The following is a 13,726-nucleotide window of genomic DNA, read 5'->3' on the forward strand; positions in this document are numbered from 1 at the left end:
GAGTTGTGTTGCTAAGAATCTGTTTTAAGGAAATAATAGGTAATGTGGCAAGGGATCATTGACAAAAAAATATGTTCATCACACTGTTGTTTTAAAAGCTTGACATGGGAAGCTTCATAAATGGCCAGCAATAGGAAAATACTTATATTGGGGTGTATTTATCCAGTGAAGTATTATATGTACATTAAAATGTTTTAGAAAAAAATTATTTACACTAATAAATGTTCCTGATATAACGTTTCATAAAAAGCAGCATATATAGTCTTTAATATGTGGTACAATTCCATTTATGTAAAAATACTTCTGTATATACACAGAAGATGACTTAGAAATACACAGAAATATTGGCTGTGGTCATCTCCATCTTAGTCAATCCTAAACTGCTTCTTTTCGGTTCTGTATTTTTAAAATTTCTAAAGCAAATAGGCATTACATTTGTTTTATTTTAAAATGAAAAAATTCCATTGAGGATCTAGGTATTTAAAGATCTCCCTATGAAGTTAAACTCCATGGTTTGTAGAGGACCTTGGAATCTAGTTCTCATGCTCATCTGAGAGATGTTCTTTTTGAAGTGGGGAGAAATAGGCAGTCAGGAAGTTGGCATTGCCCTGTGATGGTGCAATGGAGTGTACTGAACTTATTGAGCTATGGAGCATTAAGATGCTGGCTGGAGCCACTTTCTGCTTCCCACTGCTTTCTGGAGTTCTTGGCCCAAGTAGTGAAGAGTCTGCTGTAGCTACCCTTGGTGGGTCCTAATTACACAACATGGATTGGAATGTTTCAAAAATGCCATATTTTCTATGGAAAGGGATTATATTGATGGTCCCAAGATGGAGTGGACCCTGCAGTGCTATTTCAAAGCTGATTTCACAAGAATTGGGGGAAAGGTTATGTGACCTCAGCATTGGCTCAATAAACTAACATTTACAGAGTGCCTGCTGTGGATCCGACAGAATGCATAGCTACCGACACCTAGCAGGCTGTTGGGTGATGAATGAACTGATTGCAGAATTGCTCAAGCAGTGAACCTACGAATGCTACCTCTTCTCTTGGGGCTGTGTGGTTGGAAAAGTCAATGTACCTCTTGTAGGATAGGTGGTAGCATTAGATGGACAGAAATTCCTTTAGAAGCCCCTTAACAGAAGTGTTCTAGAAACCACACTCTACCTGTTTTCTAATGTCCTGTATCTGATTGGTTAAATGTAATGGACATATTTTTGGTATTACAGATAATTTTAGTTTTTATTGCTGTTAGGATCTTAACAGCAACGACCTAAAAATGCCTTTTTCCCTCCTGCCCTTTCTGAAGAAATAGCACTGAACTGAGATTTACTAGATCCACATTCTACCTCCAGTTGAGACAGTAACTGGCTGTGTGACATTGGGCAAATCACATTAACCTTGTCAGATCTTAGTTTTCTCATCTGTCTGGAGATTGGATCAGTATACCCCTAAGGTCTGTTCTGGTTCTAAAGGCTATAAATTGGTCATCCTCTAAGCTCAACTGCTTTCCTGTCTGATTCATTTCTCTCTCTCACAAACAGGAACAGCTTCAGCTGCGGGGCTCCTTTACCTGCACACGTGGGCAGCTGCTATGTCCGGCTGTGTCTTCGCTGTCTTTACTGCGTCCATGTGGCCTCAAGCACTTGGACACCTTATTAACTCAGGGACAAACCCTGGGAAAACCATGACCATTGCCATGATATTTTATCTTCTAGAAATATTTTTCTGTGCCTGGTGCACAGCTTTTAAGTTTGTCCCAGGAGGTGTCTATGCTAGAGAAAGATCAGATGTGCTTTTGGGTGAGTATATTTGAAAGGTATGGATTAAAATAATTACTCAAAAATATCCTTATGGACTGACCAGGATTTAGCACCTTATGTAACTGGTAGAAGTAAACAGGATGATCTAGCTTTCTTAATAAAATAGACTCTCTTGATTAAAACATAAAACCTGGAGGGATGTCTAAATTATAAATTAAAAACAAATGTCTTAATTTACCAGTGCATTTGAGTAATACTTATTACTACAAAGGTCTTTTAAATTAATTAGTTGTGAAAAGATTCAGTCCATACTAAAGCGTAAACAATGTAACACTTGTGTTATATGACCTGTTAGGAAAAGGTATGATCATGATACTCATGCTGCCACTTCAGTGGTTGGCTTGTAAATATACATGGGGATTGTGATTTTTTGGGGTTCCCCTGAAGTTCATTTATGAATGTTTTTTTGAGATGAGGTCTTACTCTGTTTCCCAGGCTGTAGTGCAGTGGTGTGATCATAGCTCACTGTAACCTTGAGCTCCTGGCCTCAAGCGATCCTCCTACCTCTGCCTCCCAAGTAGTTGGGCCTACTAGGTGTGGGCCACCACACTCCACTAATTTAAAAATTTTTTGTAGAGACGGGGGTTTTGCTATGTTGCACAGGCTGGTCTTGAACTCCTGGCCTCAAGTGATCCTCCTGCCTTGGCTTCCCAAAGTGCTAAGATTACAGGTGTGAGGCACCACACCTAGACGCTATCATTTTTATTTAGTATATTTGTACCAAAAAATTCATATATCTTAGTGTAAATGATAAACCTCCAAATCATAGCACAAATATATTTACCATTTTAGTGGTTATGAATTTGCATACCAAAATTATAATTTCATAAACTTAGCTCAGTTTAATATTTTAAAAATTGATTCATATACCAAAATTATAATTTCATAAACTTAGTTCAATTTTAATATTTTAAAAATTGGCTTCTGGCAATAATAAAATTATTGGTGTATACCAGGCATACATAAATCGAATGTTGTGAATCATTTAGATTACATAATTTTAGCTTAAGTAACATGTCAAATTCTTCCACAAAATGTTTGAAAGATGAGGAGAAAAAAACATGTTAATAAGGGATAAACTCGTTCATTTGTTCAGTTATTCATTAAGAACATTAACATGATTTCACTGGTTGTCTACATTTTGAAAAAAATATGATCATGTACCTTATGTTCCAGGAACAGTGCCAGATACTGAAGATTATTTTTTCACCTTTTTATCTGTATAAATTTGTGGGGTACAAGTGCAATTTTGTTACATGCATAGGTTGCATAGTGATTAAGTCAGGACTTTTAGAGTATCTATCACCCTAACAGGGTACATTGTACCTATTAATCAATTTCTCATCACTGCCCCCTTTCCCACCCTCTCATTCTTCTGGTCTACTTTATATAGCATTCCCAGCTGCTGAAATATTAAAAACACCCACTGTCCTTGCCTACCTGGAGCTTTAGTTGAATGGGGGAAACACCATATATAAAACGAGACAAATACTTAAGAAATTACAGTTGTGCGAGTGCTACTCAGGAGAAGTGAAGGCTTCTATTTGGGTTCTGTTTTTTTCTTTTTCTTTTTCTGTTGCTCCAGCTGGAGTGCAGTGGTGCAGTCATAGCTGTGTATCCTTGAGCTCCCACCTCAACCTCCCAAGTAGCTGAGTCTCCAGGCACACACGACCATGCCTGGCTGATTGTTATTTTTTGTAGAGATGGGGTCTCACTTTGTTGCCCAGGCTGGTGTCGAACTCTTGGGCTTATGCAATTCTCCTGCCTTGGCCTCCCAAGGTGCTGGGGTTACATCTACCTGAGTTCTGCTACAGTTCCCTTGGTGCCCTGACAGATATCCAACTACTCTGTACATTTTCCCATATGCTTTTCTACCCCATGAGCTAGACATCTGTCAGGACAGGCTGGTTTGAAAGACATATTTTCAAATTACATGAAATGTTTTTGAATTAACTTGGAGAATTTGGTATTTCTGGTAAATACTCAAGCTTTTATCTAATGAGAGAAATACATTGCTGTATTTCTTCTGTGGTAACCTTGGCTTTGTAAACTTTGTATTTCTTCTGATTTCTTTCAGGTGTGTGTACTCTCCCCTGCTTTGTTTTCTTGTCCAATGCCCTGCTTTTTTTCTTTTACAAGCTTGCTTAGGGATCTGCCATGAGAATAAAACAAATGAAAGTAAGAACTATTCCATGCATGAGTTTGTTTCTTTAGAATTTTATGAACGATGAGTTTTTTTTTTTTTTTAGTTTCTTCTCACTGCTTATGGGATTGTAGAAACAGTGCATAATTACAACTTCATACAACTAAGAACTTTAAAGAAAAATAAGAGTGATGTTATTTGATGAGGCCACAAAAGCCAAGAAATATTAGTAATATTTAGAGTAGCTTTTAATACAACTGAGCTGAAAATAATCTTTATTATATCAGAATTTAGTTATAAATTTATTTTCTGGGTTCCTCCTGCTGTTTCCTGGAAAATTGGATACCGCTGGTTTTGCTTGGCTTTTGACTTTCACTTGACGTTTCTTAAATGCCTTAATTTCTTAATTTCCATATGGCAGCATATCTCTGTTTCCATTTTTAGTGTGTATGGTTTTAGATGAAGTAAGTAAACTTTAAGTGTAAGCTAGTTTGTTGTGCATCCCAGTTTAGCTCTACTTTATTGTCTGGCCTGTTGGCACACTGTGAGTTCCCGCATGCATCCTCTGTGCGGCCTCTGTGGCTGGAGAACTCATTTCCTGGGGCAGAATTATTGCAACAAGCACTGCCATATTAAGAGCCTACATATGCTCCATTGTGATCCTCAACCTGGTGCACGGAAGGGCTCTTACTGCATCCCTATGGGAGCTCAGAAGATTTCACTGTCCCCTGCTCAATCAACAGTCAGTCAGTAACACCTTCAGCAACCTAACAACTAGGAAATACTCAAGAAATTCAAAGAAATATGCATCGGGAAAAGGCTGGGGTCCTCTCACTTAAAGCATGATTCCTAGAACCCTACCTGATATTTTCCAGTTATCAAAGGCACTACCAAAGTAATTGCTTAGGTTCTGAGATAAATTAAATCAGTACATTAATTTCCAGGGTATGTTCCTTTAAAAGAAATCTCAGCTGCTGGAATACAACATTGGAAGGATTTTTGGATCAGAGTATAACGTATTCTTTCTTTCCCTTATAACAGGCACAATCTTGTTAATTATTGGGCTGAATATGCTATTTGGTCCTAAGAAAAACCTTGACTTGCTTCTTCAAACAAAAAACAGTTCTAAAGTGCTTTTCAGAAAGAGTGAAAAATACATGAAACTTTGTAAGTATAGTTTTACATTCTTAAAAAATTAATTATATAAAATTCTAAATGTATGAAATTAAAGAGTATAATGGTCCCTCAGGTGTCCTTCATCCAGTTTCAGCAATTCTCAACATTTTGCCATGTTGTTAACAGCTATCTTCTCTACTTTTTTAAAAAAATTATACTTTAAGTTCTAGTGCGCATGTGCACAACGGGCAGCTTTGTTACATAGGTATACATGTGCCATGTTGGTTTGCTGGACCCATCAACCTCGTCATTTACGTTAGGTATTTCTCCTAATGCTATCCCTTCCCTGGTCCCCACCCCATGGCAGGCCCCGGTATGTGATGTTCCCTGTCCTGTGTCCGTGTGTTCTTATTGTTCAATTCCCACCTATGAGTGAGAACTTGCAGTGTTTGGTTTGTTGTCCTTGTGATAGTTTGCTGAGAATGATGGTTTCCAGCTTCATTCATGCCCCTGCAAAGGACATGAACTCATTTTTTATGGCTGTGTAATATTCCATGGTGTATATATGCCACATTTTCTTAATCCAGTCTATCATTGATGGACATTTGGGTTGGTTCCAAGTCATTGCTATTGTGAATAGTGCTGTAATAAACATACATGTGCATGTGTCTTTATAGTAACATTATTTGTAATCCTTTGGGTATATACTCAGTAATGTGATGGCTGGGTCAAATGGTATCTCTAGTTCTAGATCCTTGAGGAATCACTACAGTGTCTTCCACAATGGTTGAACTTATTTACACTCCCACCAACAGTGTAAAAGCATTCCTATTTCTCCACATCCTCTCCAGCACCTGTTGTTTCCTGATTTTTTAATGATTGCCATTCTGACTGGTTTGAGATGGTATCTCATTGTGGTTTTGATTTGGATTTCTCTGGTGACCAGTGATGATGAGCATTTTTTCACGTGTCTGTTGGCTGCATAAATATCTTCTTTGGAGAAGTGTCTGTTCATATACTTTGCCCACTTTTTGATGGGGTTGTTTTTTTCTTGTAAATTTGTTTAAGTTCTTTGTAGATTCTGGCTATTAGCCCATTGTCAGATGGATAGATTGCAAAAATTTTTTCCCATTCTGTAGGTTGCGTGTTCACTCTGATGGTAGTTTCTTTTGCTGTGCAGAAGCTCTTTAGTTTAATTAGATCCCATTTGTCAATTTTGGCATTTGTTGACATTGCTTTTGGTGTTTTATTCATGAAGTCTCTGTCTATGCCTATGTCCTGAATGTTATTGCCTAGGTTTTCTTCTAGGACTTTTATGGTTTTAGGTCCTACATTTAAGTCTTTAATCCATCCTGAATTAATTTTTGTACAAGGTGTAAGGAAGAAATCCAGTTTCAGCTTTCTATATATGGCTAGCCAGTTTTCCCAGCACCATTTATTAAATAGGGAACCCTTTCCTCATTGCTTGTTTTTGTCAGGTTTGTGAAAGATCAGATGGTTGTAGATGTGTGGTGTTATTTCTGAGGCCTCTGTTCTGTTCCATTGGTCTATATATCTGTTTTGGTACCAGTACCATGCAGTTTTGGTTACTGTAGCCTTGTAGTGTAGTTTGAAGTCTGGTAGCATGATGCCTTCAGCTTTGTTCTTTTGGTTTAGGATTGTCTTGGCTACGCGGGCTCTTTTTTGGTTCTATATGAACTTTAAAGTAGTTTTTTCCAATTCTGTGAAGAAAGTCATTGGTGGTTTGATGGGGATGGCATTGAATCTATAAATTATCTTGAGCAGTATGGCCATTTTCATGATATTGATTCTTCCTATGCATGAGCATGGAATATTCTTCCATTTGTTTGTGTCCTCTTTTATTTTGTTGAGCAGTGGTTTGTAGTTCTCCTTGAAGAGGTCCTTCCCATCTCTATTAAGTTGGATTACTAGGTTTTTTATTCTCTTTGTAGCAATTTTGAATTGAAGTTCATTCATGATTTGGCTCTCTGTTTGTCTGTTATTGGTGTATAGGAATGCTTGTGATTTTTGCACACTGATTTTGTATCCTGAGACTTTGCTGAAGTTGCTTATCAGCTTAAGGAGATTTTGGGCTGAGATGATGGGGTTTTCTAAATATACAATTATGTCATCTGCAAATAGGGACAATTTGGCTTCCTCTTTTCCTAATTGAATACCCTTTATTCTTTCTCCTGCCTTATTGCCCTGGCCAGAACTTCCAACACTAAGTTGAATAGGAGTGATGAGGGAGGGCATCCTTGTCTTGTGCTGGTTTTCAAAGGGAATGCTTCCAGTTTTTGCCCATTCAGTATGATATTGGCTGTGGGTTTGTCATAAATAGCTCTTATTATTTTGAGATACGTTCCATCAATACCTAGTTTATTTAGGGGTTTTAGCATGAAGGGCTGTTGAATTTTGTCAAAGGCCTTTTCTGCATCTATTGAGATTATCATGTGGTTTTTGTCTTTGGTTCTGTTTATATGCTGGATTGCATTTATTGGTTTGTGTATGTTGAACCAGCCTTGTATCCTCAGGATGAAGCCAACTTGATCTTGGTGGATAAGCTTTTTGATGTGCTGCTGGATTCAGTTTGCCAGTATTTTATTGAGGATTTTCGCAGTGATGTTCATCAGGGGTATTGGTTTAAAATTCTCTTTTTCTATTGTGTCTCTGCCAGGCTTTGGTATCAGGATGATGCTGGTCTCATAAAATGAGTTAGGGAGGATTCCCTCTTTTTCTATTGATTGGAATAATTTTAGAAGAAATGGTACCAGCTCCTCTTTGTACCTCTGGTAGAATTTGGCTGTGAATCCCTCTGGTCCTGGACTTGTTTTGGTTGGTAGGCTATTAATTATTGCCTCAATTATTGCCTGTTATTGGTCTAGTCAGAGATTCAACTTCTTCCTGGTTTAGTCTTGGGAGGGTGTATGTGTCCAGAAATTTATCCATTTCCTGTAAGTTTTCTAGTTTATTTGTGTAGAAGTGTTTATAGTATTCTCTGATGGTAGTTTGTGTTTCTGTGGTATTGATTGTGATATCCCGTTATCAATTTGTATTGCATCTGCTTGATTCTTCCCTCTTTTCTTCTTTATTAGTCTTGCCAGCGGTCCATACATTTTGTTGATATTTTCAAAAAACCAGCTCCTGGGTTAATTGATTTTTTTGATGGATTTTTTGTGTCTCTATCTCCTTCAGTTCTGCTCTGATCTTAGTAATTTCTTGCCTTCTGCTAGCTTTTGAATGTGTTTGCTCTTGCTTCTCTAGTTCTTTTAATTGTGATGTTAGGGTGTCGATTTTAGATCTTTTCTGCTTTCTCTTGTGGGCATGTAGTGCTATAAATTTCCCTCTTAACACTACTTTAAGTGTGTCCTAGAGATTCTGGTACATCGTGTCTTTCTTCTCATTGGTTTCAAAGAACATCTTTATTTCTGCCTTCATTATCTCGGTGGAGATATCCCTTTTATAATTTTTTACTGCATGGTGTTAGGTTGTCAATTTTAGATCTTTCCTGCTTTCTCTTGTGGGCATTTACTGCTATAAATTTCCCTCTACACACCGCTTTAAATGTGTCCCAGAGATTCTGGTATGTTGTATCTTTGTTCTCATTGGTTTCAAAGAACATCTTTATTTCTGCCTTCATTTCGTTATGTACCCAGTAGTCATTCAGAAGCAGGTTGTTCAGTTTCCATGTAGTTGAGTGGTTTTGATTGAGTTTCTTAATCCTGAGTTCTAGTTTGATTGCACTATGGTCTGAGAGACAGTTTGTTATAATTTCTGTTCTTTTACATTTGCTGAGGAGTGCTTTACTTCCAACTATGTGGTCAATTCTGGAACAAGTGTGATGTGCTGCTGAGAAGAATGTATATTCTGTTGATTTGGGGTGGAGAGTTCTGTAGATGTCTATTAGGTCCACTTATTGCAGCGTTGAGTTCAATTCCTGGATATCCTTGTTAACTTTCTGTCTCGTTGATCTGTCTAATGTTGACAGTGGGGTGTTAAAGTCTCCCATTATTATTGTAGGGGAGTCTAAGTCTCTTTGTAAGTCTCTAAGGACTTGTTTTATGAATCTGGGTGCTCCTGTATTGGGTGCATATATATTTAGGATAGTTAGCTCTTCCTGATCAATTAATCCCTTTACCATTATGTAATGGCCTTCTTTGTCTCTTTTGATCTTGATGGTTGAATGTCTATTTTATCAGAGACTAGTATTGCAACCCCTGCTTTTTTTTTTTCCATTTGCTTGGTAGATCTTCCTCCATCCCTTTATTTTGAGCCTATGTGTGTCTCAGCATGTGAGATGGGTCTCCTGAAAACAGCAAACTGATGGGTCTTGACTCTCTAATTTGTCAGTCTGTGTCTTTTAATTGGAGCATTTAGTGCATTTACATTTAAGGTTAATATTGTTATGTGTGAACTTGATCCTGTCGTTATGATATTAGCTGGTTATTTTGCTCACTAGTTGATGCAGTTTCTTCCTAGTTTTAATGGACTTTACATTTCGACATGTGTTTGCAATGGCTGGTACCTGTTGTTCCTTTCCATGTTTAGTGCTTCCTTCAGGATCTCTTGTAGGGCAGGCCTGGTGGTGACAAAAACTCTAAGCATTTGCTTGTCTGTAAAGCATTTTATTTCTCCTTCACTTGTGAAACTTAGTTTGGCTGGATATGAAATTCTGGGGTGAAAATTCTTTCCTTTAAGAATGTTGAATATAGGCCCCCACTCTCTTCTGGCTTGGAGAGTTTCTGCCATGAGATCTGCTCTTAGTCTGATGGGCTTCCCTTTGTGTGTAACCTGACCTTTCTCTCTGGCTGCCCTTAACATTTTTTCCTTCATTTCAACTTTGGTGAATGTGACAATTATGTGTCTTGGAGTTGCTCTTCTCAAGGAGTATCTTTGTGGCATTCTCTGTATTTCTTGAATTTGAATGTTGGCCTGCCTTACTAGGTTGGGGAAGTTCTCCTGGATGATATCCTGCAGAGTGTTTTCCAACTTGGTTCCATTTTCCCTGTCACTTTCAGGCATACCAATCACACGTAGATTTGGTCTTTTCACATAATCCCATATTTCTTGGAGAATTTGTTCATTTCTTTTTACTCTTTTTTCTCTACACTTCTCCTCTCGCTTCATTTCATTCATTTGGTCTTCAACCACCAATACTCTTTCTTCCAGTTGATCGAGTCGGTTATTGAAGTTTGTGCATTTGTCACGTAGTTCTCATGTTATGGTTTTCACCTCTATCAGTTCTTTTAAGGTCTTCTCTGCATTGATTATTCTAGTTATCCATTCATCCATTCCTTTTTCAAGGTTTTTAGTTTCTGGTTACATCTGGTTACATCATTCCTCCTTTAGCTCTGAGAAGTTTGATTGAGTGAAGCCTTCTTCTCTCAACTCGTCAAAGTCATTCTCCATCCAGCTTTGTTCCGTTGCTGGTGATGAGCTGTGTTCCTTTGGAGGGGGAGATGTGCTTTGATTTTTTGAATTTCCAGCTTTTCTGCACTGCTTTTTCCCCATCTTTGTGGTTTTATCTGCCTTTGGTCTTTGATCATGGTGACGTACTGATGGGGTTTTGGTGTGGGTGTCCTTTCTGTTTGTTAGTTTTCCTTCTAACAGTCAGGACCCTCAGCTGTATGTCTGTTGGAGTTCGCTTGAGGTCCAGTCCAGACCCTGTTTGCCTGGGTATCAGCAGTGGAGGCTGCAGAAAATAGAATATTGCTGAACAGTGAGTGTTGCTGTCTGATTTTTGCTCGGGAAGCTTCGTCTCAGGGGTGAACCCCACCGTGTGAGGTGTGAGGTGTCAATCTGCACCTAGTGGGGGATGTCTCCCAGTTAGGCTACTCAGGGTTCAGGGACCCCCTTGAGCAGGCAGTCTGTCTGTTCTCAGATCTCAACCTCTGTGCTGGGAGATCCACTGCTTTCTTCAAAGCTGTCAGACAGGGGCATTTACCTCTGCTAAGGTTTCTGCTGCTTTTTGTTTAGCTATGCCCTGTCCCCAGAGGAGGAGTCTACAGAGGCGGGCTGGCCTCCTTGAGCTGTGGTGTGCGCCACCCAATTGGAGCTTCCTGGCGGCTTTGTTTACCTACTTAAGCCTCAGCAATAGTGGGCGCCCCTCCCCCAGTCTCACTGCCGTCTTGCAGTTAGATCTCAGACTGCTGTGCTAGCAATGAGGGAGGCTCTGTGAGGTGGGACCCTCTGGGCCAGGTGTGGGATGTAATCTCCTGGTGTGCCATTTGCTAAGACCCTTGGTAAAGCACAGTATTAGGGTGGGAGTTACCCGATTTTCCAGGTGTTGTGTGTCTCAATTTCCTTTGGCTAGGAAAAGGAATTCGCTTCCCCCTTGCACTTCCTAGGTGAGGTGATGCCTCACCCTGCTTCAGCTCTCACTGGTTGGGCTGCATCTGCGGACCAGCGCCAACTGTCCGACATGCCCCAGTGAGATGAACCTGGTACCTCAGTTGAAAATGCAGAAATCACCCGTCTTGTGTGTTGCTCACACTGGGAGCTGGAGGCAGGAGCTGTTACTATTTGGCCATCTTGGGCGCGCCCCCCTCTTTCATATTTTTTACCTCTATGTTTTGGGCTGCCCCTTGAACTAATTCTCTATTCAGCTTGTCTGATTCAATTGTCTTTGAATTTCTAATTTCAATTATTATAATTATCTTTTTATTTCTAGAACTCTATTTGATTTCTTTTAAAAATTTTCTGATTGTTTATTTTAGTCTCATGTTCCCTAGTCATACTTTTAAATACCCTCCTTTATTTTTGTAAATATAATAAGCATACTTGTTTTATATTCTGATTCAGAAAGTTCCAACATCTGTCTTTGTGGGCTTGATTCTGCAGAGTGTTTTTTTCCTTTGTTTCCTGCTCATGGAAACTTGTTTTCTTGTATGTTTTATGACTTATTTTTACTTTAAGCTCATAGTCCTTGGAACATTTTTAGGGAAAATTCTTGAAACCTGAGTTTAAAGAGTTGTCGATGTATACATGTCACACATGAAATTTAACCCAAGAACTACACATTTTCCCTTTGCACAAAATCATTGGCCAATAAATTCAATGATTTTATAAACCTTGTTATTTTAAAACAGATTTAGGTATTTTTATTTTTTCCTAGTGCCATGTGTTTATTCCCTCCCATGTGAGTGGTTCACATACAGAGCCCACACAGGAGTGGGCACCATGGAATAGGGCAGCATTCCTGGCTTCTGAGGGGAGGATCTTGGCCTCACAGTGTAAGAAAGGAGAGGATGTTTTATCTCCTGCCTAGGGGACCCAGGAGCAAATTCCACCCCTTCCACCTCTCAGCTAAGGAGAAGCCACCTTGGTGACATTTAGTTCCAACCATTATAGTAAGTGGAGAAGGGATTGTCCTGGTCCCAACCATTACAGGGTGAAGATATAAACAGTAAAGGAAGGTATAGTTTGGATGAGGCCACAAAAGAGGGTAGATGACACCATCAGAAGCTTGTGCAGGGGAGGGGCAATGACTCGGCTTCTGGGCTGCTTAGTCCCTGATTTGGCAGGAAGGGTATGGAAAATGGGTGGGGCTCATTGTTTGGCATTGATATCCACGAATTCAGGCTTGAGGGAAGCACTACCCAGGAGGAAGCCATCCACGTCAGGCTGGCTGGCCAGCTCCTTGCAAGTTACCCTGGTCACAGAGCCTCCATAAGTGATACGGGTGCTCTGAACCACATCAGAGATATTGGATTTAAGACATCCTTGGAGCTTCTTTTGTACTTCCTGGGCCTTTTGGGGTGTTGCAGTTTTGCCAGTACCAATGTCCCACACAGGCTTATAAGCCAGGATGACCTTGCTCCAGTCCTTCACCTTATCTGCGATGACCTTTGTCTGCTCGAAAACAACCTTCTTGGTGATGCCAGCTTCCCTTGCATCTAGCTTCTTCCCAATGCAGGTGATTACTCCAAGTAACTCTGCCAGAGCATGGGCCACTTTCTGCCCAATCTGTTCATCTGACTCCCCAAAGACATGCCTTCTCTCTGAGTGCCCCAGGACCACCCATCTGGCTCTGCAGTCTTTGATTTTGCCAGGGCTGATCTCCCCAGTAAAGGCCCCATTAGTCACTTTGTAGCAGTTCTGCACAGGCACAGCAATCTTGGGATCTAGCTTCTGCTGGGTGAAGTTGATATAAGCAGTGGAGGGGAGAGCAAACCACCTCGGTGTCAACTGGCACCTTGGTCACATTCAGTGCCAGTGAGCTACCCAAGACTCTTCTTCCGCCCATTCATCTTCCAGTTCCCCCATCATGAAGAACTTCTTGGAGGGCACCACAGCACTGGAGATGAGGCACTGAAGGTCAGTGTCAGCAAATTTATTTTATTTTATTTTATTCATTTAAAAATAATCATTTCTTTTTTCTGTTTAGTTCTGTGGCTGCTTGTTGGTGTGGGATTGTTGGGGTTAGGACTACGGCATAAAGCCTATGAGAGAAAGTTGGGCAAAGTGGTAAGTAATTAAAAACCTTGAAATAGAATTTTATATGGTATATATATGTGCATATATTTGTACACGTTACCATTCTGATTGAACCTGGATCTGATGACTTCAGAGCCCTGGACTCTATCTTCTAAACTCTTATGTGCCAGACTGATAAGATAGTGGGATTATTTTATGAAGTTGGGTT

The 13,726-nt window shown here is 39.7% G+C and overlaps 1 protein-coding gene and 1 pseudogene across 2 annotated transcripts in view; one reads left to right on the forward strand and one right to left on the reverse strand.

Annotated features, from left to right (window-relative positions):
- The window catches only part of CWH43 (cell wall biogenesis 43 C-terminal homolog), a 95,811-nt gene that overhangs the window by 22,277 nt on the left and 59,808 nt on the right, over positions 1-13,726 (forward strand). The window contains exons 7-9 of the mRNA XM_031664446.1: positions 1,545-1,802; positions 5,008-5,133; positions 13,469-13,548. Coding sequence (XP_031520306.1) covers positions 1,545-1,802; positions 5,008-5,133; positions 13,469-13,548 — 464 coding nt within the window. The remainder of the gene's footprint in view (positions 1-1,544; positions 1,803-5,007; positions 5,134-13,468; positions 13,549-13,726) is intronic.
- On the reverse strand, positions 12,356-13,413 carry LOC103884355 (annotated as a pseudogene). The gene has a single exon (XR_002522003.2). The product of XR_002522003.2 is annotated as a triosephosphate isomerase pseudogene (transcript).

Source organism: Papio anubis, chromosome 3, assembly GCF_008728515.1.
Source record: "Papio anubis isolate 15944 chromosome 3, Panubis1.0, whole genome shotgun sequence".
Lineage (NCBI taxonomy): Eukaryota > Metazoa > Chordata > Mammalia > Primates > Cercopithecidae > Papio > Papio anubis.